At 40.2% G+C, this 13,888-nt stretch overlaps 1 protein-coding gene across 4 annotated transcripts in view; it reads left to right on the top strand.

Annotated features, from left to right (window-relative positions):
* The first annotated feature begins 2,242 nt into the window (after positions 1-2,242).
* ARHGAP26 (Rho GTPase activating protein 26) overlaps positions 2,243-13,888 on the top strand; it is a 266,010-nt gene continuing 254,364 nt past the window's right edge. For all 4 annotated transcript variants that reach the window (XR_009621680.2, XM_034404907.3, XM_034404901.3 and 1 more), the window contains exon 1: positions 2,243-3,140. Coding sequence is in view for 3 of the 4 variants with exons in the window: in XM_034404907.3 (XP_034260798.1) it covers positions 2,987-3,140 (154 nt within the window). In the remaining variant the exon portion in view is untranslated. The remainder of the gene's footprint in view (positions 3,141-13,888) is intronic.

Below are 13,888 nucleotides of genomic sequence, written 5' to 3'. Positions count from 1 at the left end.
ATTCCTAAGAGGTCTGTAAGGGGCGTGCATAAGTGCACCATCGTGCCTACTGTCCCTGTCCTAATGTCTCTTTTTATTCGTATCCTTTTCATGTATTCAAATCATATTTATACTTATATCTGTAATCTTATATATGCTTGACAAATAAATAAATGACAGGAAAACTGATGATCTTCCAACACCACCTGTCTCTCAATGGCTGCGTCAGATGGGAGGGTGTTGATTAAAAGGGGGAGGAGTCCACAAAGGAGGCTCCTTCAAAAGGGTATCAATGTTAACCTCATGTCCTAAAAAATCCGACTAAAGAAAGGAACATTTTTGATGCTTGTTTTCTTATCTAGGATAGCAGGGGTAAAGCAGTAGTAGAATTGGAGAACATAGCAATTGCAACCTGGCCAAAATATCCAACTATCATCCTTGCCAAAACTGGAGACTGAACTGAAATCTGGACAGCAATTTTTTTACGGTTCCGAATTTCAGCATAGGAGACAAAGGCTCTTATATAGGACAGCCCATTATTGGTTGGACTACATAAACATTTGGTATGCATCTTGGCAGAGGCACTCAAATATTTCTAGAGATGTGCAACCAAATACAATGCTGCTTTTAGTCTTCATTTAAGTGTGAGTTATAACATTAAAAATAATGCTACTTCCCTGCTGGTGCATAATAGCCTATTACCTTGTTACTGTCTGTTTCAGTATTACTATATTCCTGTCTGGAATTTTTACTTCTTTCAGGATATTTTAAGTTGTTGGCCTCAGTCAAAGAAAAATTAAAAATATAAAAATGTCAAAGCTACTCCAATTTCATTCTAAGGAAAGTCAAACTTTCAGTTCACCTTGTCTTCTCATTGTCCAGACTTTACAGAACTATTCTAAATCATTTACATGAAATGGCCTGTGAGCAATTTTGTAAGATGAAATGCTTCAAGGAGTGCATTCGCCTATTTCCCTCTATAGCATGTTTTGGTGGATAGCTAAGAAATATTTGTCCTGTGACTCCGATTGAAATAGCTCCGTCTCCAAATCTTGGGATTTTTAATCAGAACACTGAATTTGGCTCTTCAACTCTTTTAATTTGCTGTCAATTTAAATGTCTCCAGAACTAACGTGATCTAAAAATTTGCTGTCAATTTAATGCTCTTTAGAATTAATGTGATCTAAAATTTTGACTTAGAGGTCTTTCAGAAGGGCAGGAATACCGTCTAAAGTCCAGTTCAATCAATAATTGGTCATGTGATATGTTTTGGGGAAAAAAATAAAGGGCAATTCATCTACCAAATGTATGAATATTGAAGTGAAAAAGGCATGACTCGCAATTAGCTTCTTTCAGATGAGTCAAGATCATATACAGTATGGATATAGAGAGAATCTCTTTGGAATCAAGCTCAGTTCTTGGTGATTTCATGACCATGTCTGTTTAGGATTTTTTGTGAGAGAGGGAAGAACCGTATATAGTTTTGCCATTGTCTTATTTCCATCTTAGCTCTTGTCAATGCTCTCCCACCCAAGTGCTAACCAAGGTTAGGCTCTGTCCTGTCTAGCTTTTCAAATCAGCAGAGGGCAGATAGGGGGAAAGGTAATAGGTATGCACAAATTCAGCAGGTCATCCTGCTGATTTCGTTTTCCCTGCAGAAGGCAGGAATCGCATGCTTGCAAAAAGACAGAAAATAATTTGAGCCTCAAAGGCAGGCAGGCAAAGGAAGCCGGGCTGCGAGTGTACAAAGGGGAACTTCATTTGAGGAAGGAAAGGTGGAAAGGATCCCTTTTATGAAAAGAACGGTTGTTTCCTTATGCCAAGGCCAGCGTGAAGGTGATCCCCCCACTGTCGCCTCTTAAAAGGATCGACGTGCGTGCATAATTCTCCCTTCCCTCCTTCCGTCTCCAAGCGTAGCTCCCGGCTGCACCGATTCGCTGTAAGGTGGTTTCTCCTTCAGCCTGCACTGCAGCAACAGGTTTACCAGAAAACGCCCTTGAGCAACCCAGCCTTCACCACTCCTCCCTCCACACTCCCCCCCCCTCCATTCCGGAGGGTATGTCTTTAAGAGGGCGGGAAGGGAGGGGAGGGGATCAGCTCCATGCGGTTTGACATACCTCTGGCCGCGCCCCCTACACCCCTCCCGCCCCCCGGTCTTCTCTTCGCAGGGGCATCTTTTTTTGCTTCCCTCCTCCTTGCTCCATGAGCCGTCCGGCCTCTGATTGGCTCCCGCTGGTGCAAGAGGCGGGGTCGCGTCTGGGCCGGGGGCGGGACCACAAAAAAAAAAAAAAGCCACCCTCTCTCTCTCTCTCTTTCCACAACGTTCCAACGGGCAGAGCGGTAGGAAAAATGATCGCTCGCGTTCCAATGGGGAAGCGCAGGGTCCCGGTGGATCCCGGATGCCGTCGGAGGTGCCTGTGCTGAGCTGAAGATCCGAGGGCTTCTGCTTCGGGAGGCCCCGCGGGGGCAAAGCACGCGGGGTGGGTGTCTCAAGGCTGCGGCAGCAAGCAACGGCACCGTAGACCCGGCGAAGAGCTGTGGAGGTTCCGGCAACAGCCACGACCGCACCGCCCCCGAGTTTGCAGCGTGTTTGGAAAATGTGGCCGCGAGCAGCGGTTCTCCGGCAGCGGTAGCGTTGCAACGCTGTTTTCCCTCCTTTCTATCGTCTCGCCCTGGCGGCTGGTGAAACAGCCCTTCGGTGCAAAGATCTTCCTTTTAGACCCTTTTTTTCATCTGCCTCCAGAGTTGACAAATTGACTTCCTGATGTCTGCGGATCCCGAGCAGCATCAAAACGGCTCTCTTGGAGGCTAATTTTATTAATTAATTGATTTTATTTTGCATTTTGCTGGACGGACTGGATACATTTTTCCAACCTTTGATGGTGGTTCTGCCCTTGCGATTTAAAGTGCTTTTTTTAAGGGAAGGGTTTTTCCATTCCTGGACGTTTCTCTTCCAGCTGATTTGCTTTTAGCCGTAAGTCTGGCTTTGGACGGGCTGTGGGAAATCATGGGGCTACCTGCCTTGGAGTTTAGTGACTGCTGTTTGGACAGCCCCCAGTTCCGAGAAAGGCTAAAGTCTCACGAAGCTGAGCTGGACAAGACCAACAAGTTCATCAAGGAGCTGATCAAGGATGGAAAGGCACTCATTGTGGCCCTTAAAAGTGAGTGGGGGGTCGTCTGCGAATCTGTGTTAGGTGTGGTGGTAACTGAAACCTTGGTTTAAAGGACACCTTGGATCCAGTCGGACATTATTGGGGTTAGAAGAACTTGTGCAGCCTTACCTGGGAAAACAAACATGGGTGGGGAAGCACACGCATGCAAGCATGGAGCGATTGAGTAGAAAGTGTAAGATGTGGGGTGGAGGGAAACCTCTGGCTGTTTAATACTGTATGAAGGTGTAATTCTAGCAAGGGGGTTTATTTTATTTTATTTTTTTAATTTGATTTATATGCCGCCCTTCTCTGGAGACTCAGGGCGGCTTACAATGTGCTAAGCAATAATTCATGGATATGTTTATCTTAGCACTAAAGGTACACAGAGGTCAGAGAAAGTTGTATTGGGTCAAAAAGGCTGAGGGTAGATTGTCAGGCTTTTACCTTGACAGGGTAGTTTACAGACCTACTTGCTATCTGTCACTTCCTTGTAGGTAACCCAGTGATTATTTATGAAAAGGAAAGGGCCTTGGTGTAAATCATTTCTCACTGAGCTTTGAGGGTTGGATTGTTTTGCTTAAGCAATTGCTTTTATAGTATTGCAATCTTTGCTGCTTAGTAGAGGTGCCTCTCCCATTTATAGTCATGTCATTACAAAATGTTATTGAGGAATGGAGGCAGAAGCGCTAGGAAAATACACTACACACTGACAGTATTTGGATTTTCTACCAAAATCATTCAAATTATTCTCTTGGCCAGTGTTGCTACTGAATTGCTAAAGATAGGAAGCAGAACAATAACTTCATGATTTAAATCATTTGATTTCTAAATGAATTGTTACTGAGGGAAGGAGGCGAAGGGGTTGTGCTGTCCTTTGCTACTGGTGTGGAAATGTGCATTTTGTTTCCTCAAGCGTATTTCCTGCAGTTGAAGTGATACTCAGCCCTGATCACCAAACATTTGAACTAAAATAAGTTTTGCTGTGACTTTTCCCCTTTCCCTTTAAAAAATCTACTAAAATTTGAATTCTTTATTTGGAGATACAAAGTTATGTGTAGGTTTGAAAAAATAAATTAAAAAGGTACCTAATTTATTCTGCGGAGTTGATAAACTGTGTGTATGTGTGTGTGTGTGTGTGTATGTGAGAAAGAGAAAGTTCTATGGCCTGTTGTATTTGCATTTCACTTTTTTGTAAGCCAAAGGCAAATAACTTTACTCCTATAAAGAGCTATTTAAAAGGTTAAATGGGCTAAATAAGTCTTATCTGTCTCATGTGATATTTGTGTTTAATTGTCATTGATGGTGGATAATACTTTGCCTTCTTGGGTATGGATCTCCACATAAAGCTTTTGTATAAAAAGTGATGAATTTTTCCTTTGTAGTAAAGCCTGAATTGGGCTTGTGTGACATTAAGCTGGCACATTGAAGTTCCTAGACTCAACACATATCTCATTAAGTTCTAAGAGATTTAAGGCTAGCAAAATCCTCGATGTTGAAAAGGTGTCCCAAAGTTTTAAAAGTGAGAGTTAGTGCATGAATCACTTTTCAGAAGAGGCTGGCAAGAATATTTGCTATATAATGGTCTGTAGTACATTAAGGGAGTGGGTATCATGTATATTTCTAAACAAATTACCAATACTTAGCTGGTGTTGACAATGTGACAAGTGCCAATAACTTGTCATATAGTAGGATAAGACAACTTAATGGTTGGAGATCAATACCCATATGGAGTACAGTAAGCTGCCTAGAAAATAGGGGAGTTGAAGACCAAATTGGGTAGAGGACATCTGGTTGCCTATCCATACTATAATTTCATTCCTTTTGCTTTCTCTCAAAACTCTCTGAGATAGATTATATTGAGAGAAGTGATTGGATAAAGTTAACCAATGAGTATCACTGTAAGCAAAGATTGGAACCTGACTCTTTCCAATCCAGTATATAGTACTGTGGGGGCGCGATAACTCAGTGGTTAAAGACACTGAACTTGTCAGCTGGCAGTCTGGATTCAAGATCCGAGCTCCGCACAATGGTGTGAACTCCCAGTTCATGCCCACCTAGCACACGGGTGTCAAACTTGATCGTGTCATGGGATGTATCGCAACGTTTTTTGCCTCTGCGGAACCAGGGTGCATATGATACAGCCGGCCTGTGGGTCGCCAGTTTAACACCCCTGACCTAGCAGGCCGAAAGCATGCAAATGCAAATAGATTAATAGGTACCACTTTAGTGGGAAGGTAACAGTGTTCCGTGAACTTCAGCTATAGTCATGTTGGCCACATGACCACAGAAATGTCTCTGGGCAGCATTGACTCCTCAGCTAAGAAACAGAGATGAGCCTGTAGAGTTGGACATGGGAAACCTTTACCTTTACCTTGATATAATATTCTACTGGATTTGACTGCATTCTAGATATTTTTTTCCTGATTTTATTCTGTATAGTGGCACTGAACATCCTACCCTTGATGTTTGAACAATTTCATAAATGGGAGAAAAACAGAAGCATGTTTGTATTTAACTTGTGCTTCAAGATTTGCTACCTACGCACGGAGCAGGATCAAAGTGTGAATTAGGAGATTTGTCAGGTGTCCCTTTTGGGCCTACTGTTTGCATGTGGTGTGTGCTTTGCTTATATTGCTGCATTTATTGAAGTCCCATGGAGCTCTACCTTTTCTCATTTCTGTGGACAGTATGGCTGTCTTACAGCAGCTGTCTTCCATGTTGGCCAAGAGGGCTGTGTAAATCCTTTGCAAGAGATGCTTTACAACACACAGAAGCTTGTTCAAGGCATCGTTTTTGAATATGCTGAAGCAGCTGCATCTTTTTCCTGGTTCACACCGCTGCCTAGCAAGCTGCTCCTGCTGTGTTTGCAGGCATGCCCATGAATAGCCATGGCTCCTGTGCAGTCTGAAACATTTTTTGTTTGAAGGCTTGATATATCCCTGGCTGATAGAATTTGCTTTAGCATCTTTTTTTCTGTGTCTGAAAAACACGTTATACAATATGTAGTAGCTGTCTAAAAATATAACAAAGATGTCAAGTCTATTTAGGACATGTGCATGTGTAACTCTTTGCCGTAGTGATTTTACTCATCTATGTTGGACCAACCTTATTGATGTGATTAGTCTTGGATATCTATATATCTATATATCTATCCAGATTTGGTCCGCAGGGTACTTAGATCTGGCCCTCAGGGCCGTTCTGGAAACAGTGAAGGACTGGCCCGTGGTGCCTCTGACATTGAAAACGGAACTTGGGAGGACTGCTTGCGGCCGTCCCGAGCTCCATTTTTGCTGGCAGAAGGTTGCAGGAGGCTATCCCAGCTGAAAACAGCTCAGGCGCCCGTTTTTCCTGGCAGAGCGCTCGGGCTACCACAGGAGCCCCCAACACAAGTGATGTTGCTCTGGCCACACCCACCATGGCCACGCCTCTCCGCCCCCCCCCCCCCCGGTCAAACACAACCCTGCTGCAGCCCTGAATGAAATTGAGTTTGGCACCTCTGACTTAGATGGTAGTGTAATAAGCCCAGCAAATAAATATGAGAACATACTTGTAATCAAAATTTCATTGTAATTGCAAGAAAGAATTCCAAAATGTTCACTTCTATTTTAAGTTAATCTCACTATAGTTTTGTATGGTCCCTTGGACTGCAAGGCGATCAAACAGGTCAGTCATAGAGGAGATCAACCCTGACTGCTCTTTAGAAGGCCAGATCCTGAAGATGAAACTCAAATATTTTAGCCACCTAATGAAAAGGAAGGACTCATTGGAGAAGAGCCTAATGCTGGAAAAGATTGAGGGCAAAAGAAGAAAGGGACAACAGAGAACGATGGAGCCACTGAAGCAGTAGGCCTGATCTTAAATGGAGTCCAGAGGATGGTAGAGGACAGGAAGGCTGGAGGAATGTTGTCCATGGGGTCGCGATTGGTCAGACACGACTTCGCAACTAACAGCAACAACATAGTTTTGTATGACTTTCGATAAGCAGTGATTAATCTGAAACATGTCAAATATTAAAGTATCGTTTATGTATTACATGTATAACCTGATTTTGCTTTGGGAAATTGAGGCAACATGTAGTATCCTTCCTCTCCCCCCCACCCTTTTATTTTTTATTTTAATCTTCGCAGTATCTCTGTGAGGAAGGTTAGGCTGAAAGAGAATGACTGACTTAAAGTCATCCAGTGAACTACACAATAATTGGGTTTTTAAACATAGCCCTAAATTCCGTGTTAAACCAAGGGCAGTTTAGGGCCTGAATAGTACATTAAATTGTGGCTAATCTCAAAATAAGCATTTCTTCTGCTTTTTTTCTAGCTATGCAGGGAGGGAGACGAGCAGTGTTGATTGTTGTAGGCTTTGATGGCAAGTATCTTTTGGGCAGTGTTATGCTTACGAGTTGAAGTGTTTACAAAATATGTGCTGAATTTTTTTTATTAATGAACAGGAATCGTAAGAAATCATCTGTAAACCATACGAGATTCTGTGATGATGGTAAATAGTATTATAGAGTAGCATAAATGGTTAAATAAGATGACCTCACACAAGGTTTCTGTTGCCAGTACAGTATTAGAAAATAATAGATGCGGTCAACATATTTTGAGGCTGAAACGTTCTGACCTTGCAGAGTCTCATTTTTGGATTGGGATACTTTGAGATTGGATTGCACATCTCCAGTTGAGAAGTACTGTGGCTAGATGGCAGCATTATTTTAGAATGTCAGCCATCATGAGCAAGTTGGTCAGAACTAGAAAATATTGCGCATGCATTTTTTTATCTGGCAAAAATGGATAATGCTTCAATTTGAAAATCTAGAACATTCCCAACCAGGGCAGTTTGATGATGTGTGGACTTCAACTCCCAGAGTTGGCTAGAGAATCATGCTGGCCAGGGAATTCTGGGAGCTGAAGTTCACACATCTTCAGGCTGCCAAAAAGGTTGAGAAACACTGATCTAAGAAGATAAGGGGCAGGTGGAAGGCTGGAGTTAGAGACATGGTGTGAGAAATACCATTGCCATGAATCACTCTTCAGAGAACGGCTTGGCAGCTCAGCAGTTCTCTTACCATCTATGTTTCTCGGGAAGCAACTTTGTCAAGAGTCTTTTAAATTTCATTTCAACCTTTTTGTTTTGGACCCTGCTTAACTGTACTACATGAATCTTTCTTCCCTCTCAGCTGGGGTTCCTTTGGGACAAAATGTTGTGTTGACAGATACCAAGATGCTGCCACGTGATATGATACTGCCTTCCCACTTCCCACCGGCTTGAGAGTGTTGCATGCCTTAACTTATTTTTATCTCCATTTACATGCATTGCATTGCTCATCCCAAATGAAGGCAGCTGGCTAGACTATTCATGGCCTGTATATCTTGGGGTTGTAAGATGTCTCAGGCATGTGCAGTTGCAGCTGTGAATTCTCATGTGTGACCCTTCCTCCCACCTATGGGTCAAGCTGGACTTTGAAATCCCTTCATGGAGATACTAATCAGAATTGCCTTTGAATTTGTTCTTTGATATTTTTTGAACAGAGAATAATTGTCCACAATTTTGCCAGATTGTGACTAGTTATAATAGCAACCTTTATCATTTTCCTCATTTAAAACTGTTTTAAAATGAGGATTTTACTGTCAGATAAGCTGTGATATACAGAATTCCTTTCATAATTAGATATAGTATATAAAGCTACTCTTTTTGGCAGATGAGTTTGGACCTTTAACAATGTTATAAGCATGTGCTAAATTGTAATTCTTCTCATTAGAATATGTTTGAATAAATATTTTCTTACTTAGGGTGATATTTAGGGAGCATCCTTCCTAAACCTTTTATTGATCTTAATTTGGCAAATATGGCCAGGAAATAGTGGTGATGATGGGAAGCTTTGGGTATTTGTATGGGAGTGAAAATCAAGAATCAAAGGATATAACATAATAATTTAAATCAGGTGTCAGCCACTCTCCTGCTTGTATCTGATCAGGTAAGTGCTGTTTATTACTTGATTTGCATGTCCAGAATTTCCTTTCTTTAGGTTCTGACCTGTGGTAAGGGCAAGAATGGGTAGATGAGATAATTATGGTTGTTCTCAACCTATCTAACTTTTGAGATGACATGATCTAATCCCCACCCAGATAGCATAGCATCCCAAATTAGTTTCACCTAAAGAAAGTTGCATGAAACTCCAGAAAGGAGCTACAGTATGTTTGGAAAAAGACCATTACATATACAGTAAATTTTACTTTGATCATTTCTGTCATTAATTACCTAACACTTTTATTAACAATGATCAAACCATAATTCTGCTACAAACAGCTGCTATACAGTGTATTCAGGCTTGAATAAACTTTGTTTTATGGTTATTATGACATTCTTGTAAAATAAACTGGCGAAGAGGACAAAGCAAATATGATTTCACTTTTTTAATGCTAAGCGCATTAATAAATATCTTGATTCTCTCATGCGTTTGCTCATTACAGTATGCCTAAGAAAAAATATTGTGGTTAGATTAATAACTGTAGCCATTTGAGATTGTGAGTGTGCATAAAACAAAATATAGTATAATAAAAATGGATGTTTCAGTAACAGGAAAGACATAAATGACAAATAAAAAGAAATATGTATATATATATTGCTATAAGCAAGGACTATTTGAGAACAAATTGATATTGTTATAAGCCCAGTTTTTTTGAGAACAAATTAATATAAATGTAACGGGTAAGGAATAGAGGTAGTATTCAGCAGGTTCTGACCAGTTCTGGAGAACTGGTAGTGGAAATGTTGAAGTTCGGAGAACCGATAAATACCACCTCTGATTGGCCCCGCCCCCATCTATTCTCTGCCTCCCAAGTCCCAGCTGATTGGGAGGAAATGGGGATTTTGCAGTAACCTTCCCCTGGGGTGGGGAGGGAATGGACATTTTAAAGTATCCTTCTCCTGGAGTCGGGTGGGAATGGAGATTTTACAGTATCCTTCCCCTGCCACGCCCACCAAGCCATGCCAAGCCCACTAAGCCACGCCCACAGAACCAGTAGTAAAAATTTTTGAATCCCACCACTGGTAAGGAATATATTTTCAAGTCAATGTCTATAATAAACAACTTTCCTTAAACACCTCTTTCTTCCAAGATTGTGTTCAAATCAGTTCCCAATAAAATGAAGTTTAGCATGATTAACATGTAATAGACAATTTGCTTATTAAAAAAAGTCATGGTATTGCATTTGAATTAAGGGATATTATGCTTTATTAAGCTGTAATGTTTCTTAATAAAAAGCAGACTTTTGAATAAAGGACATGCCATGTGGCAACATCTTTACATTCTTTTTTCTTTTTTGTTTCCATTTATCATTTCCTTGATACTTCAAATGGCCTGTTCTTTGTCAACACGTATCCCTCTCTTCTTTTGCTTAGAATGGCATGTGTAAATTATTCAGAAGAATTTGCAAAGCTCTAGCTTCAAGTGAGACGCAAAATGAAATATGGATCGTGGGTGTGTAAGATTAATGGATATGACAAGCGACAGCAAAGAAAGAGCCTTTTTAAACAAACTTGATCAGTTTAAGGGCCACGTCAGACATTGTAAGCTGGGCTTCAAAGCTTCTCCTTGTCAAAGAGATGTTGAGTCACATACACACATTGCATAATTTTTCTCAAGGACTTCTAAATCAGTTTGGAGAAGTTACCAGTTTAAAGAAATCAGCCAAAGCTGCTTTGCTCAGAGATGCCCATTTATGCAGCATTTGGTGTCTACTGATCATCTTTTAAAATCTGCTACATAAAGGATCTGCAAGTGCCAATTTGACAACTTTCTTGCATGTCACTTTGTGTGCGTTGAACAGCTTGGAATGTGTTGAAAAGGAGAATAATAACTTGGCTTGGCTTCTACCAAAAAATGCCACTTTGGATGTTTGTCCAAGAATTACAGATCTGATTTTGGCTTCAATGCTATGAGTTAACAGATTACCATCTTCTATCAATTAGTATGATTCTACTCCCAATACTAAATGACAGGTCAAAACAGTCTTCATCTCTTTTTTGTAGCTGTATAGTAAGCACTTGTCAATTAAAAATGGTTTAAAATTTTTTGTTCCACTTGGAAGGGTTTTACTTATGAATCTCTACCTGCATCAGACTTTTCGTGCTTTCTGAAATAACACACACTTTCTCTCTTTTTCTCTCTTTCTCCCTCTCCTTCCCAGAGGTTCTGTGAGATGGTCTAGGTCAGGGTGTCAAACGCACGTCATCACATCAGCATCCCGTGACGTATTGGGACTTTTCCCCCTTCGCTAAACTGGGCATGGGTGTGGCCAGTGTGTGATGGATCTGGCCTGCGGGCCGAGAGTTTGACCACCCTGGTCTAGGTTGACAATTGGTAGCTCTCTACGGTTCACTCAGATAAATTCATAGCTGAGTTGGATTGACAGAATCCAGGTCTAACATGTTAGTCTAAACATGGACCTCAGGAAAAGGTTTCCTGGCCAAACTAAGTCTAAAAAAGAAAGAGAAATGAATTAGGAAAGTAATATGAGGATACCGGGTAAAGGAACAGAGCCAGTTTAAAAGAAGGAGTCAGACATTGTAAACAATAAAGAAGATGACCCTTTCAATGGTACACCAGATTCATTATGAAAACAACAAAGAGAAAAAAATATGGATTAAGTTCAACCTCCCCAAGGGGGAGGAGGCACAGCACAAACTTGCAAAATTCTGTTATTATAGTTACTCTGAAAAACAGTTTTAGCCTTCTTGTACAGTTGATTTTTGATCTGATCTACCTGGTGGGACTGACATATATGGCTATAAAAAGGTGGGAAAAGGTTATAGAAAATATTTTTGATACACAACCATTTCTCTTTGCCATTAGAAGTTGTGGCTGTAAATATGGGATATAGCCATTCTTATCCTGTTATTGGTATCCTGATAATGTAGATCGTTAAGCAGGAAAGCAAAAACGGGTGAATCTGGGAACTCTATGGACATATAACATACCATACTCTTCAGCTTAATCCGAAGGAAGTTGTGTTGCCTGTCAATTAATTTCTGAGCTACAATGTTTCTTTGAAGAGTTTAATTTTCACATCCCATCTTATCATACATTTGGCATTGTTAGCTTTGTGTTTGTCTATTATAAATGGTGGTCAGCTTTGTTTTCTGTGATATTTGATAGAACTTCATGTTATCCTTAAGCAAATGATGTGGGCTTAGAGATCTTTATTTCTTATTTATTAACTTTATATAGTTGCCCCACTCATGCTTTATCATGTAGAGGCAATCAGTGCTTTTTGGTTCTCTATCATAGACTTAATTTACCGTAGCCTGCTTCTGATAGGTCATACACTGAGAAGTGAAGGGCCACATGGAATCAAATTAACTGTCAATCTGGTGTGATCGACAAATTTTATCAAACAATAAAACTGTTGATTTGAGTATTAACATCATTTTAAAAAAGATAATCGGGGAAGAAATCTAGCGTGTATAATGACCCTATTTTATTGCCATATACAATTTGTCCTTTCATGTCTGTGGGAATATTTCATACAGTGAACAAATAACAGAGAATCTTATGCCATCCTTGTAAGTATAACCTTTCATGGATTATTCCAAAAGTGCTTCTTCCAAAAGGCAACTGGACTTTCTTGGTTTTTTTCCTTTGAAAATATTTCTTGGATGAGAAGTGAAACACTTTCAAAACAAGAAAATCTAGTTGCCTTTTCGAAAAAGCACCTTTGGGACAACCATGACCTGGATGATTGAGAAACTCCATAGACTTTCATGGAGCAATAACTTAAACCAGCAGCAAAATCTGTCTATATTGCTATACCTTGTTGTTGCTATACTTTATTGTTTCTGTTATTGTGTATATTGAACTATGTCTCTCTTTCTACAGTTTGTAAAAAACAACACAAAGCTTGGTGCTTTGTGTGTCTTCTTTCATTTTATCTTCTGAGAACATTGATAGGGTGGGAAGAAAAAGACTGGGAGTGGCAGGGAAGAATGGGGTGTGATATACATAGGCATGGTGATCAAAGAATGACTTAGAGCTTGTGTTTGCAACCTCATACATATTTGTAAGCCTTTGTTTATGATACTTTATCCCTAACCTTTGGGTCAAGTATTTGGAGCTGAAATACAGTGAAAAGATAGTGTTAGGCCTGGGAATAACCATCTCTCTTAGTTACATTATACACATTGATGGATTGGTAGCTGGGGGCTTGTATATTATCAACCATTTAATTGCAGCATGAGTTCTAGAGTCAAAAGCAAGATCGATTACATATTTTTTTTTAAGGCTGGGAGAGTGGGACATGTCTTCATTTTCTTAATCAAAACAAATGGACACATTATTCATTTCTCTTCAGCTCTCATGGGTAAGGAAGTAAATACCAGATGGGAGGAATAAGCTTTTTTTTTTTTTTTTTGGCTTCATATCACTCTAACCTTCCAATACAAGGAACTGAAGCAGGATGGCATTTTATGCCTAATTAAACTTTAGTAGCCCTATTTTATGATTAACAGTTCCTGTTGTGTGTACAAGAATCTTTTTATCAGTTGCCAAGAAGTGAGGATTCCATATATTTAAATGGGCCAGAACATACTTCACAAGAGCTGGTTACTAAATAGATAGAATTTTTTTAAAGGGAGAGAGTCTTCTTAAATCCTTTATCATGGAACTCAAGAAGGTGAAATTTTCATGAAATTTTCAAATGGTTACCCATACTGTCACTGACCACTCATACTGCCTGCTTAACTTTAGTGAAGTTGCTGCACTA

Source organism: Pantherophis guttatus, chromosome 2, assembly GCF_059756535.1.
Source record: "Pantherophis guttatus breed Tessera chromosome 2, ASM5975653v1, whole genome shotgun sequence".
Classification (NCBI taxonomy): Eukaryota; Metazoa; Chordata; class Lepidosauria; order Squamata; family Colubridae; genus Pantherophis; species Pantherophis guttatus.
This window is presented reverse-complemented; position numbering and strand designations above follow the sequence as displayed.